Source organism: Lutra lutra, chromosome 11 (assembly GCF_902655055.1).
Source record: "Lutra lutra chromosome 11, mLutLut1.2, whole genome shotgun sequence".
NCBI classification, from domain to species: domain Eukaryota; kingdom Metazoa; phylum Chordata; class Mammalia; order Carnivora; family Mustelidae; genus Lutra; species Lutra lutra.
The window spans coordinates 35,162,935-35,177,505 of NC_062288.1; the positions used below are offsets into that span (position 1 = coordinate 35,162,935).

Here is a 14,571-nt window from a genome sequence, read left to right on the forward strand (position 1 = left end):
TTCTTCAGAATATGATTTTTTGCAAAATAATAACATAGTCTTCTTAAGATGTATCCTCAGGGATATTTATTACTTGCATTTTCTATGAACATAGGATTTATAATTTTTCTACCAAAATCAAGGTCTAAAATACTAAAGGAAATCTTACATTTTCATGTAAAGTATTCTTAATGAACTGGTAGAACTGTGGTTAATGTCTTTCTTTTAATCCATAACATCACATGTGCTTTAAAAAAAATTAGAATTAGGAACTCCTGGGATTGAGTCCCACATCAGGCTCCTTGTTCAGCGGAAAGCCTGCTTCTCCCCTTGCTTGTGTGCTCTCTCTCTCTCTCTGACAAAAAAATAAATAATATCTTTGTTTAAAAAACTAGAGTTAATTCAAAAGCAACTAACAAACTGGGTCTTACCCTTAGATTGCTTTTAAAGCATTTTAGCAAAAATATTAAAAGCTGAACTTGAGGTAAGATTTTTAAATTATAAACATAACCTGTTCAGAACCATGCTACTTTTTAAGCTCCCATAAGTCTTATTTTTTGTTGCCTTAAGGATTTATCTCAGAAAACACGAAGTAATAAAAAATCACTAAAAATATTTTTAAAATACTACTTTCTGGCATCCCAGTGTTATATACTGAATCCTTAGAGCCATAGCCTCTAACCCATTAAAACCCAATGAAATTTAGAGAAAACCGAGAATTCAGAGACCCTAATTATATTATTGATCCCTCCTCCAAATGGACTTGTGACTTTGCAGCCACCGACATTTCAACATCTGTCACTTTGGAGGGAGGTCAAGGTTCAGAAGAACTGCATTTAAAGGCTATTAAGCAAGTGCTGGCTTTCTCCATCACTGCTAACTAATTTGCTTGTCTACAAGCACAATTGTGAAACTGGAGCAGTTGGTAAATTCTCTTATACAGCAGTAATAGGTTCAAAATAAAGTGAACTAATTTGCAAGGACTAATTTGAATTCAACTTAGATGGGTTAATATAAGATGGGTAGGTTAATAAAAAGCAAGTCACTGTTCCAAATTAAGTAGGGTTATCTTTTAAAAGTATGTATTAACTCCTCTGTTAAAGCTAGGTGATGTGTTAACCTACCTAAAAGAGCCAGAATTTCTTGAGCAGTGAATCCTCAAGTCTCTTTGAACAGCTGTAAGAAGTGACCCAGTTTATTGGCGGAGGCCAAGTCTGCCCTAGGTAACACCAATACAATTCCCTCCTGACTTCATTTATACCAGTAACCATGGGCATAATTTTATCCTTTGAAGGATTTTTTAGCATTCTGGGGAAACAAAGCAGTGATGGGAGAAAAATATCAAAAGATCTTGCAGATATCTAAACTCAAAAGGATAATATAAAGAAGAAGTCTTAATTATAGGATTGAGAATAATAAATAACTATTAATAAAGAAAAGAAAACCCTTTTATTCCCTCATGTGGACATGCATGATTTGTGTGGGCTCTTCCTGCTTAAAGGAGATTTGGGATTAAAGGGAGCACATCTTAATTTTATAAATACATGTACTGTTTTCTCACTGCCTTCAAAAACATTCCATTTTATTTCACTGGAGTTATAAAGACTCTCCCTATTTTTCTTCCAAATCTCTCTATTTATAGTTGTCTGACATGGGCATGTATATGCAATCAACCAAGAATTTCAGCCACTTAAAAGATCTTTTATTATTTTGGCTGGAGAAGCAAGCCTTAGTATACACTCTCCAGCACTGGTTAGGGTAGGATTCCAGGAACACATTTGCTTGTTTTGGAACTTTTTAACAGCTGAACAGTTTGGGGGGGTAGGGTTGAAAGGAGCTAAAAGAGAACCAAGGATAAACCACAAAGCCACAGAGGACAGATTTGGAAAACACAACTCGTGGCAGATAAAGCAGTACATGTCGGCAGACTTGACTAGGTGGAGGCCAGCCTTGCCCTGCTTTCTCCATCCACGTGCTCTGCTTCAGCTTATAATCCTTCTAGTTAGGTAAGTCCGACCGAATTTCTCCTAAGAATTGAAAGCATCGCTTCTTTAAAATGTGTAGTAAGTACAGAGACATTGCCGTGAAGCTCCTTCAATGGAATGCAAGAATAGAGAAGACGACATTAACCTGCATGTATTTGAATGTACCAGCAGTCACAAACCCAAATTGAGGAGATTTAAAAGTTTTCTAACTTCGCATTCTTGCACTTTCCTTGAAAGGGTTCTTGAATTCCATGCTCAATTTTCAGAACGTATTTTAAAGGTGACCTGCTCGGTTGTTGTGGTACATGTGCATAAAACATAATGTATTCAAAATAATTTTTAAAGAAATAATAACACACTTCATTCTATATTTATGCTGCCAAGTCCCTATTTTTCTTGTTGTCCTATCTGATTGCATTCCATTAAGATTTAAATCAGTGCCTCCTCAGGAAACCGAAAGGTCTTGCCTTTCTACTCTGCCTTATTGTTCCAAGTCGATCTCAAATTTTCTAAGATAATAATAATACACTGCAAAGAAAGGACTGTCCCTTTCTATACTAGTTTAGAGAAGTGAAAGGAACGTAAGAACAGCTGTTGGCACTAGGAGGCACAGTTGAGCCGAAGTTTTAATTCCTCTTCCACTTCCACATTTTTTTTTTCATTGTTGATAATTTTTGTTATAATTCTATTTACTTCAAAGTAACAGTTTTAATTTATTTAGTGCCTGGAGATTTCTTCTTGCAGTATTTTCAAAGAAATTACTCTGTACATCATCAATGCACTTTTTTAGGCTTGGGTTTAATGGGGTGACACGCTGTGAAGCAGACATTTTGAAATTCCGTTCTCTTCACTCCAGGATGAGCTGAAGCTGCAGTCCTCTGCTGCTTGGACGCTACCCGGCGTCCAATTCTTTATGACAGCCTTGGAAACAGATGGATGGATGCTCAGATCCAAGCAGGTCTCTGTCCCGATCTCGGACACCTGCACGTAGTGTTGTTGGGAGGCCCCACAGTTGCAGTTCAGAGAAATTGCTGGGGACGTTCCTCTTCACAGGAATGAATCACTGGTTCAGGTCCTGAAAGCATCATGTAGGTGTGGTGTTTACTCACTCTTAAGCCCCTTGCTACCTGCCAGGGAGCAGTTCTAGAAAACTGCAGACTGGATTTTTCAGAGGGGAAAGAGGAGGTCCAGGCTCTGGTGGGAGCCTCAAGGAAGATGGAATCAAGGGTTGTCCAAAGATATGGGTCGGGCATCCACCAGGAGGACACGGAGAAAGCTAACCAAGGGAAGGTTGGCAAGTTTCCCGGAGGCTCAGACCTGGCTACTAATAGTAGCAGTGGTGTAAATATGATAACAGATGAAACATACCTTGTCAGAGCCCTCATGTACCCTCCTTTCCCCACAGTCAGAGCTGTGATGGGGTAGCCGTGGTAATTAACACTTGGGCAGCTTTTGGCAATGTAGAATTTGCTTTCTTGTATGTTACCACATCTCAGTGTGTTTTTTAAAAACAGTCTTGGGAAGTAGTCAGGATACGTGCCATCATCTCTATTTTATAGCTTTAAAAGAAAAAAAAAGACATGCTCGGTGAGGTCAATTGATCAATGCTGTTGAAAATTGCAGCTCAGAATGTATGCTGCCAGAATGAATCTTAAGAGAGAAATATCAATTTTAAAACCCTGATATTCAAATGAATAGGTATCTGATTTTCTGTTCTCACTACAGCCCTCGTTGGGGAGATCTCTTCTGGGAAGTGATGTCATTTATTCCCAGCCTAGGTTTCTTAGCAGCAGGAGAGCTGTGATGGAGTAGAAACCTGACTTCTGTCCTGGGGAAAGGGTTTGCAGCAGGCCGACCACACACATCAGCTCAGGCCTCCCCTGTGCAGCTGCTGGATGATGTACCGTTGGGATAAAGGCCAGTTTGCAGCAGTCGAAGTGCTAGAGGTGACAGGCCTCCTGGCCACCCATCCAGACCCTGCTGGTGAGCTCTGTACCCTATCCCACACAGCTCCCTCTGCCCCCAGGAAATTACCTTCTGTCATTCTGTGCCATTGTGAGATTTCTTGTCCGTATCTTTCTTGTGGTACCAAAGAATTCGCTATTATTAATAACCCCTGGTGATGGCCAAGGGCAAACCCTGTGCTGTTTGTTATCTGCTGAGCACAAGGGGTTTTTTTTTGTTTGTTTCCCTTCTGATAGACAGAAAATATCCATCTTCTCTCTTACTAATTGGCAGTACGTGCCAGGCTTGGGAGCTGGCAACAGCCATTGTTTTTCATCCTTTCAGATGATGTGTTGGATGCCTCACCCCAAAGTACATGCTTATGGTACAGCTAATACCTTCCTTCTGCCGTCCAGCTCATTAAGGAATAAAATCCAGCCATGCTTCTGAAGCGGCACCGAGCTTCCTGCAGCAACTGTGGAAGCCGTATGACTGAGAGAATTAGGCTTTCTTGCACTGTTTCCCACAACAGATTCTAGAAGGGTATGTGAGCTAAAGAAGTTCTTCTGCCTCTCCAAAATATAAAACAGGGTATTTGTGTGTTCTGTGGCTGCCCTGACAAATCACCACAGATTGGTGAAACACCACTGTGGTATTGTCACAGAGTTCTTGGAGCTGGAGCCTCGGTGGGCCCAGCTGGTTTCTTTGCTCTGGTTCTCCCAAGGCAGAAATCAAGTATCAGCAGGGCCGGGCCTTATCTGGAGGCTCTGATGGAAATCTCTTTCTGGGCTCATTCAGGTGGTGGGTCGGCAGAATTCAGTCCCATGTGGTCCTTGACCAAGCCTCCTTTTCTTTAACCGCTTGTCAGCAGGGAGTCTCACCCAGCAAAGGCCACCTCTTTCCTCATCACGCGGCCCCCTCCCCTGTCCAGCCAGCATCAATGAAGGGAGCCTTTCTCACTGCCTCATAGCTATATCACTTCCCCTCCTGCCCTAGGTCTTCTGCCTCCAGTAGGAGAAAGTTCTCTGCTTCCAAAGGCTTATCTGCATAATCCAGGTTAATCTCTCTGTTTTAAGGTCTGCAACATTAATTATGTCTGCAGAGTCCCTTTTGCCATGGAAGGCATCACATTCACAAGCTTCAGGGATTAGTGAGTGGACATCTTGGGGGCCCATTCTGCTTTTCATAAGTGGGTACTGGGGTTTCCTACTCAGCGATGAGGCATGCGAGGGGTAAGGCAGAGCAGAGGGGGCCATCCCAGTCCTTGCCAGCTCAGACACATCTGGTTCATCTGATCTCTGACCCATCTGGTGACAAGCACAGGCCTCTGACTCCGGCAGTTCCATGTTACCTAATTCCCACTGGTTCCTCAAATTTATGTGTAAGGAAGAAACAATCCCCTCCCCCTACACTTAGAGGGGTAAAAACGGATTGTTCTCCAGAAAGTTCATAGCCTCTGAGATAACGAAAACTCTGACCTAAGGTTTCTAGACCAGTGCTGTCCAATAGAACCTTCTTCATTGATGAAAATCTTTTCCATCTGCACTGCCTAGTGCAGCAGCCACTAGCCTCCTGTGACTGTTGAGTACCTGACATTCGGCTAACGTGACTTAGGAACTGAATTTTAAAGTTTGTTTAAACTTAATTAATTTAAGAGTTAATTTAAATGTGAATAGCCATACACTGCTACCATACTGGGCAGCACAGCTGTAGGGAAACATGTAAACTCTTCACTTATCTTAAGTGCCACCCAGCATGGTAGAGGCATGGATGTCTGATGCTGTGAAAACTCCGTGCATTCGAGCTCTTGGCATTTTGTGCTCCAATGTCCAGAGATCTTCCTTATATTTTTGCTTCTCACCCTTGTCTTTTATTTGTAAACACTGAGAAGAAAATAGTTCTGGAGGGCCCAATAAGTGTAATAAATCCTCAGAGGAACTCGTGGAAGTATCAAAGAACAGCATGCAGACATCCCTTCCCCTCCTCCTCCCCTCGAGAAGCCATGCTGTTCCCTCCTGAGGGGCGCTGCCTGTTGCAAGCGCCTCTGTTCCTTTCTCCTGTTCGTGTTCTCGCTCTCTCTTTTCTGTTGGGAACTGCTAGGGGTTAGACACACAGCTCTCTCCCCTTTTTGAACTCCCTCAAGAATTCACCTCTCTGCTGTTGTTCCCGGCCCCCTTGATCTACCCTAACTCTACTCAGAAAATATCATAAAGGCTCAGCTTCCTCTTCGCCACATATGAGATACTATTGAGAGGGCTCCATTTTTCTAAGTAAGCCTCCCATGGACCCCTGTGGGTACATATGTTAATTATTCAGTTTCAGAACTTGAAAATTACCACTTTTTAAAAAGTGAAACATAAACAGAAATGCAGTTTTTACTGCTCTTTATTTATTAGGAAAAAAACTGGTTATGAAAAAAACTCAACATTTTTTTTAATCATTTTCTTTTAAGAAAATGTTTATGAACTTAGTGAACTGTCAGCCTCAAAATTGAGACGAACATAAGAAGTCACTGGAGAAAGAGATGATTTTAACAATGTCATCTTCTATCACCCACTCCACACTTTGGTTGATCGTCCTGAATATTAGGATTGGACAAGGGTCTCCCTTGTCATATGGGGAGACTTTGTATAAAACTGAGCGGAACTTCCACCCATTGTGAAGATACAGCTCTTAGACTGTTTATGTTGATATGTACATCCGGTATCTGCTGTGTAGACGGTAGTCCTGTTGACCTTGTAAGAATACACAGCCAATAGATACAGTTGATGCGAACCAAGAAGGAAGGCTGCAAAAGCTCAGTGGGCACAAATGGCAAGAAAATGCCTAAAGTTGGCATCATTTGGTATCATAGGGGCCAAGTTCCAATCCTAGATCAGCGACTCAATGGCAGTGATGTTCCAGAAGCTCCCTAATCAACCTGAACCCCAGCTTCTCAGTCTTTAAACTATTAGCAGGGTTGTTGTGAGGATTGAATAAAGTATGGGTGTAAATGATGGGGCACCGTTGGCCAGCGTTAGCTTACCTCCCTCCTGTTTTTCAGCACAGCTTGTCCTACCCTCCCCGGCAGGGCATTTCATTCAGTTCCCAATAAGCAGCGGTCCTTAAACATGAATCCCAGTGCTATACGGGGTCCCCAGACATCTGGACTACTTCTTCTACCTTCCAAGGAGCACATGCTGAACTGCTTGGTCACCAGATCATTTTTTAAAATACTTCTCATGTAGAAATAAGATTCCCTCATTCCCAGCAGTTCCTTCTTAAGAGTGATATGTTAACAAATAGCATTGTACATAATTAATGTAAAACTGTGATTTACCCTAAGTCTTGAAACACATCTACTAGACAGTTTTCCTAATTAGATTGAAAGAAACCCATAGACACTTATCAAGTTCAAAGCATCTGTGAGACCTTTCCTGTCGGGCTCTTCATACATGAACTGATGGGTAAGACTAACCCAGCTGTGTTAGGACCGAATGTCCACTTGATCCAGGGGTTTCAGTGGTGAGACCAACAGGAGTTACTCTTGCTGTTTGGGGACTTTTAAATGGCACAAGTGAATGACTTATCACTAGAAACACCATGAAGACTGGAAGCATGACCTTAAGTTGCTACCTATCACGGGGAACAAAGGTAACTTGGCATTTTTCTTTGAGACATTGAGTCACATCTATACCCTAAAGCACTAATCACATGTTACCTTGTTATAGTCATCGTGGGAGTGACTTTAACAATAGATTTCATTATGTCTTTAACAACAAAGATACATTAAAACGCCATAAACAGACATGCATACAATCCCCAAATCAATTATTGTTTTACCTAAAAGAGCATGTTCAGATTATTCAGACATTTTGGAGAATCTAGTGGTGATTTACAATTGAAGTCTCATGTGTGTGGATGTTCTTACTCAGAATGTCAATGACATACAAGTGAATAGAAATGTACACAAAGGGATCAATATTCTGCCCCTTGTTGCATTGTTACATAGCGTATCTTGTGTATCTGTATGTGAATTATCTGCTAGGCCTCAGCTGTATTTAATCCCTCAAGACTTAATAGACAAACATAATGCCAAATAGAGAACTTCCCTTAAATTATTCAAATCGCCCCATAAGTGATTTCCCACTCTTCCTGCAATGGAAAACATTTGATCATAAATTCAATTAAATCAGTCATCATCTTTGTGATGTTTGTCCAGCTAAATCCTTTAGTGACTAAACCAATAAACATACCAGCTGTGTGTGTGTGTGTGTGTGTGTGTGTGTGTGTGTGTATTTATGGCACGACTATGGGGAAAAAATTATTTGAAGTCAAGATGAAGGGTAGTTCTCATTTCTTAGGCCAGATTTTGTCCACTTCACTGCAGCCAGGGTTTAAAAGATTAAACTCTTAGCAGGGATAAAATCATGTGTATTCCTTTAAATTCATTGGCTTTTACTTCCCAACTCAGCCTAGTCTTAATATATTGAGTTTTAGATCAAATTTGGTATACTTTGGAGATGTAGTGAAAGCTGTCAAACCACATCACCCATTTTTCTTCCTCTTTCCTCCACATCCTCCCTTCCCTCATTAAAACAAAGGGAAAATGATTGTCAACATACTTTTAAGCTTCTCCAGGAAAATGCCATGATAGGACTATAGTACTATTTATGAGTTCTCGTATTTATGTCAGGTGACGAGGTAGGGTTTATTAAAGGTTTATAAGTGTTGATTGTTTCTCAGCTTGATCCTAAAGCCTTTCAGACAACAGAACTAACTGCTTCCCCTCATTTTCGTCATACCTTTGCTAACTTTGGATATAACTGAACCCTTATTCATGCAGATCTTTACATATGTGTATATCCATGTGACCTGTAGAGGGCAGCGTGTTCTGGGAAAAAAGAAAAGTGAGATAAGCAACTAATTTTTTTTTTTTCCCTTAAGCAAAACAAGTAAGGTATCTCCAGTAGAGAAATCAGAGCTTCCCCATGCTTTGATCGTCTGCCGCTTTAGGTATCTGCTTAGGTGGAGAATGTTTTCATTGGCTCAGCTACCTTGCAGGCTGCTTGATTAAGGATTATACCAGATTCTATGTCTTTGCCTCTGAGTAGAATGAGACACATCATTTTATTTATAAACATAAACACAAATGTGATTTTTCCACTTGTCTCTCATTATCATCCTTGACTGAAGCTTAGAATTGGCATTGAATTATACTAACAGTTGTAATTTTATTTAGCGGACAATTAGGCTTTACTCCATTCCAGAATTCTGCTACCTCCCATCTTTAACCTTTAGGCTGTGACCCCTGAAAGAATTCTGATGTCTCTTCTTTTCCCCAAGGAAGTGAAAAAGATTTCCACGGGGACATCCTCCATCCTCGCGACTTCAGGCTCCTTAAGGGCCAGCATGTTTTGGGGGTGATCACTGAGCCAGCCATCTTCTCCATAGCTGTATTCACTGCTGTTCTCAACCCGATCTCTGCTTCTCATCTAATGAACCAAATCCTCCCAGTGTTTAAACTACACAATTATTTTTTTTTTAATTTTAGACATTTCTGGAAGCTGCAGCGGATCTTGAAAGGACAGAGCAACACTGTGCAGTAGATCTTTATGCATCGATGGAAATGTTCTATATCTGCGCTGTCCAGGATGGCAGCTACTGGCCATATGTGGCTCTTCGTTAACTGAAAATGTGGTTAGTGCAGTTGAGGCACTGAATTTTTTTGTCTTATTTAATTTTAATTAATTTTAATTTAAGTAGCCGCATGTGGTTGGTGACTACCAAATTGAATAGTGCAGAGTAGAGTGTGAATTCTGATCAGTTCATAACAGATGTTCCACCAGAATCTGTGGTGAGATGGATTAGATTTTGTAGCTAAAAACCTACTGCCCGGGCTTCTGTTCTCTTGCTTATTCTTTCTCAGATAGCTGTGGGCTTAAATCCAAATCCTCTGACTCTCCCCTAGGATTTTCTCTCTCTCTCAGAACATCTGAGAGATTTCCAATTTTCCAATCCTTCAATTTTGTTGAATATTGGACATCTTTCTCTCGGGTATCCAGAATGGAGTTTCAAAGCCTGGTATTTGGGCAGTGCTACTTCTATGGGCAAGTAGCATGTCACTGTCTCAGCTTGGTCACCTGTTTATAGCTAGTTTTTCCTAAATATAGAAATAAAATTTAAGAATGTGCTAAAAATGTGTCAAGCTGCAAACAAGCTTCTTCCTTAATTTGGAGTGCACCCCACCCCCACTCTCTATGTATGAAACAGTTCTTTACATTGACTAAAAATAAAGCCTGTGCTTGTTCCATCCATTCTGAAGTGACCTCAGTATCATTTTGAAAGTTTTCTTGGAAGTTCCGAAATAATAATTTTTTAAACGCTTCTGTATTTTTATAATGATCTGCAAATGCATATCTTTGGTTTTTTTACATTATTTTATTACATTACATGATATATTGGTTTTAAAACATGAGCAGACCTGTTTTTTCTTTGTGGCTTGGTTTTGTTTTTCTTTTTTAAGGTTTTATTTATTTGATAGAGATAGACACAGCAAGAGAGGGAAGACAAGCAGGGGGGAGTAGAGAGGGAGAAGCAGGCTTCCCACTGAGCAGGGAGCCTGATGCGGGACTCGATCCCAGGACCCCAGGATCATGACCTGAGTTGAAGGCAGATGATTAACAACTGAGCCACCCAGGCGCCCCAAGTAGACTTGTGTGTGTGTGTTTTTAACAGTTTGTATCATACCACTAGCTTCTGCCTAAAAACACCCTTACCCATGTATACCAGGCAATTATAAGTAGTTAGACCCCAGAGGATAATAGATGTGTAGCCTTTTAACTTTATTCATTTATCTTTCTTTTATTTCAGCTATAAAGATAAAAATTAGTACTCAAGCAGATAAACAGCTCTAGTAGTTATGCGAATTTTATGTTTCTTTAAGCCGTGGATATGGAATGATAACCCTACCATTATAAATCATTTTCCACAAAGAGCCAGATGTGGAGTTAAAGGCAGGAATAAAGGAATGTGCAACTCAAAGGTTGTGCTCATTTCAGTAAAGACAGCTTCACCCCATTTTGTACTCACCATCAAACCACCTTTAGAGCACCCATGCCCCCAGCTCCATAATCTCCTCTACACAATGAGAGACAAAAGCAGGGCTGGTTGGTAGGCACGTTTTTCTTTAAGAAACCAGCCTCTTGGAAAAGCCTTGGCATCCCCACACCCCACACACAACAGAACAAAATAGGGAGGCATCCTGAGGTTCTTGTCAATGCTAATGTGCTTTAGGACTGGGCTTCTGTGCACAAAACTAGTTCCCTGCCATTCTAAGAGTGGTAGGCTTTCTGTTAATGGGTATGTGTATTATCTGCAGAGGAATCATTAGACGGAAGTCTCTATAACATAGCAACTGTTTCTGTGCTAGGAACAGCCATTTGTAACTTCCCAAAGCACTTTGGGCTGAATGATAACAGTAATGCAATCACATGCAGATTCGTATAGGTACAGAGAGAAAAAAGTGCAAGGTCAAAGGCAAGGGCTTAGAACTCAGAAAAGAATGTAAGGTGCCAGTTCTTAACTCTTCCTGAGTTGTGATGCACCCTACAGATTTGTTGCTAAAGTTCCCGACTTACGTTACACATTTTCATATAGGAAGAAATAATGTCTTTTTTTAAAAAAGATTTTATTTATTTGACACAGAAAGAGAGATCACAAGTAGGCAGAGAAGCGGGCAGAGAGAGGGGAGAAGCAGGCTCCACGCTGAGCAGAGAGCCTGACCGATGCAGGGCTCGATTCCAGGAGCCTGGGATCATGACCTGAGCTGAAGGCAGAGGCCTAATCCACTGAACGACCCAGGTGCCCCAGAAATAAAGTCTTTTGATAGAAATATATGAAATTTTTTTACCCCAAAATTTAAAGATCTCTCATCTGATGGGTTCTTGTATTTAGAGCATACATCACATCACAGAGTAGCATAAATTATTTTCCAGAGCTTGAATCACAAAGCCAAAACAAATGCAACAACAAAAAATGTTTTCTCCATGCTAACTTTAGCAACGGCCTGGGCCATATAAGAAATCACAGTGATCCCTCTCCAGACACAGTTGTATTAAGCCAGGGATCTAATAGAAAGACAGCTGGATATTCTACAGTTTGAAGGGCCCTGGCTCTGGTATCTGTGAGTCCCTCTACTTGGGAACCATTTGAACAAAAGGTTGGGAAGAGAAAAAGAAGGATGAAGATGGCTGAGGTAGAAGACATGCTTTTTACCATTGTCTCGATAAATGTGGATTTGAAGACAGCACCCAAGTGCCTGGTTGGCAGGAGAAAAGCAAGACTTCAAAAAGGAACCAGTCATGAGGAAGTGAGGAAGATATTAGACAGTCATAAAGAGGACACAGAGTCAAGGGGAGACTGACAAAGAGGGGAGTGTGCCTTGGTATGTAACACAACAAAACACAGTCGCAAATCTTAAAATTAAGAAACAATTCCTGAAGCAGATCTATCAAGAAAATGCATCTATCTTTAGATATGTAAAATAATACTGAAAATATTTTTTTTAAGATTTTTTTACTTATGTGACAGGCAGAGATCACAAGTAGGCAGAGAGGAAGGCAGAGAGAGAGAGGGAAGCGGGCTCCCTGCCGAGCAGAGAGCCCGATGCGGGGCTCGATCCCAGGACCCCGGGATCACGACTCGAGCCGAAGGCAGAGGCCTCAACCCACTGAGCCACCCAGGCGCCCCTGAAAATATTTTTACTTGAGATTTTCTCTCATTATTCTATTGGATGAACATTTTAAAAAGTGAGATTTGGGGGACGCCTGGGTGGCTCAGTCCATTAAGTGACTGACTCTTGATTTCGGTTCGAGTCCTGATCTCCGGGTCATGAAACCGAGCCCCTCATCAGGCTACTCACTCGGCGGGGAGTCTGCTGGAGATTCTCTCCTACAGCTGCTCCCCCCAGCCATGTGCTTGTGCTCTCCCTCTGTCCCAAAATAAATAAATACATCTTTTTAAAAAATCTAAAATAAATTGAAAGTGAGATTTTTTTCTCATGTAAGTTTATTCGTGACCTTGAAGTTTTTATTTTTCCCAATAGTTGTAAATCTCCGAATGATGAGGTGTTTTCTACCAAAGGATTTTCAGGGTTATAGTCTGATTTGGAAAAGAGTATTATAGTCTTAAAAGGCTCCTTTTCAACAATGAATTATGGATGGATCACTGAAAAAAAAATTAATTTTTTTAAAAAAGTCTCCTTTTCTTGCATTTAGTAGAGTGGGTTTAACTTTTCACATGTATGGAAGTAATGGAGAAGTAGCGGGAATGTTTAGTATTAAGTACCACCAGCCACACATGTTCGTGGCACACTTGGATATGTCTGCAGCAGGCTGAATGCTTTGTGCTGTTTATCTCATTTAAACCCGAGAATTACTCTCAAAAAGTTTCCCATGTTCTCCTTTCTTTTTCTTTTTTTAAATTTTATTTATTTATTTGTCAGAGAGAGAGAGAGCACAAGCAAGGGGGAGCAGCGGGCCGAGGGAGAAGCAGGCTCCCTGCTGAGCAAGGAGCCTGGTGTAGGACTCAATGCCAGGCCCCCGGGATCGTGACCCCTACCGAAGGCAGATGCTTTAACTGACTGAGCCACCCAGGCATCCTATAAAAGTTTCCCATGTTTTTCTGATAGGAACATTTAAGCTGATTTTAGAACGTTTATTTCCCTGTCTTCAATCATATTGTGCCCTCAAGCAGATCTGGAAATCTGTCCCTCTTTTGCTGTGATCCACAGCAGGACTGAGACCAGGATGAGGCAAGGAAGGCACCTTGGGCTCACCAAAAATGACTTAGTCATCAAGATACGTAACGTTTTAGTGCAATATTTTAAAGCACTAAAAGATCGCTTCAGTCATTCCTATGCTTCTGTCGATCAACCCTTCATTCTTCCTTCCAAAATACTGGTGCTGGGGAAGTTACAGAGAAATGGTCCCACTAATTTACTGCCGTGGCACCGTAAACTGGTAAACAATGTGGAAAACTTAATGGAAATGTGTTAAAAACTGTAAAGATACTCATTCATGGCACTTTAAAGAAATTTGACTTCGAGTCATGTATAGGTTCGGCAGGTGTTGGGGACTGCACGGATGAGGTTGCTGTCCTCCCAGAGCTTACCTTCTAGGGCAGCAAGAAGAATACACAAGCACTAAAATAGTCTCCAAGAGTGATAAGTACATGACGACAATAAAACAGGGCAATGTGATAAGAAAGGAAGAGCGTGGGCAGTCTGGAAGGCATACAAAGGCTAGGGTTTTGCCTGTTTTGTTTCCTTCCATGTCCTTTGTACTTACAACTGAGTTTGTCGCATAGTAGGCACTCAAGAAATATGCGCTGAAGAATGAAGGTGGGAGAACCCAGTGTGAGAGTCTAGCGAGTGGGAGGAGAGGAGGCTGGAGACTGGAGGCAGAGGCCCGCCAAGGAAAGGCCTCATGGGCTACAGATGGGATTTTACTTGCAACAGGAAGCCTGGGGAATTCTGCTTTTTACATAGTCATTTGACTCTTTGGTGTTTATGCCAGAGAATTAGGGCAATGGAGTAAAAATCTAGCTGCCCAAAGATTTTCATTACTGTGTAATATATTCTGTTCTTAAAGATTTTATTTATTTATTTGACAGAGAGAGATCA

At 41.2% G+C, this 14,571-nt stretch overlaps 1 protein-coding gene across 4 annotated transcripts in view; it reads left to right on the forward strand.

Moving 5' to 3' along the window:
* The window catches only part of CDK14 (cyclin dependent kinase 14), a 592,901-nt gene that overhangs the window by 446,382 nt on the left and 131,948 nt on the right, over positions 1 to 14,571 (forward strand). Inside the window, exon 13 of one of the 4 annotated variants that reach the window (XM_047694487.1) lies at positions 9,442 to 10,146. The exons of the other annotated variants lie outside the window; for them this stretch is intronic. Coding sequence (XP_047550443.1) covers positions 9,442 to 9,496 — 55 coding nt within the window. The 3' untranslated portion in view covers positions 9,497 to 10,146. Of the gene's footprint in view, positions 1 to 9,441; positions 10,147 to 14,571 lie in introns of those variants that run through there. 4 annotated transcript variants of the gene reach the window in all.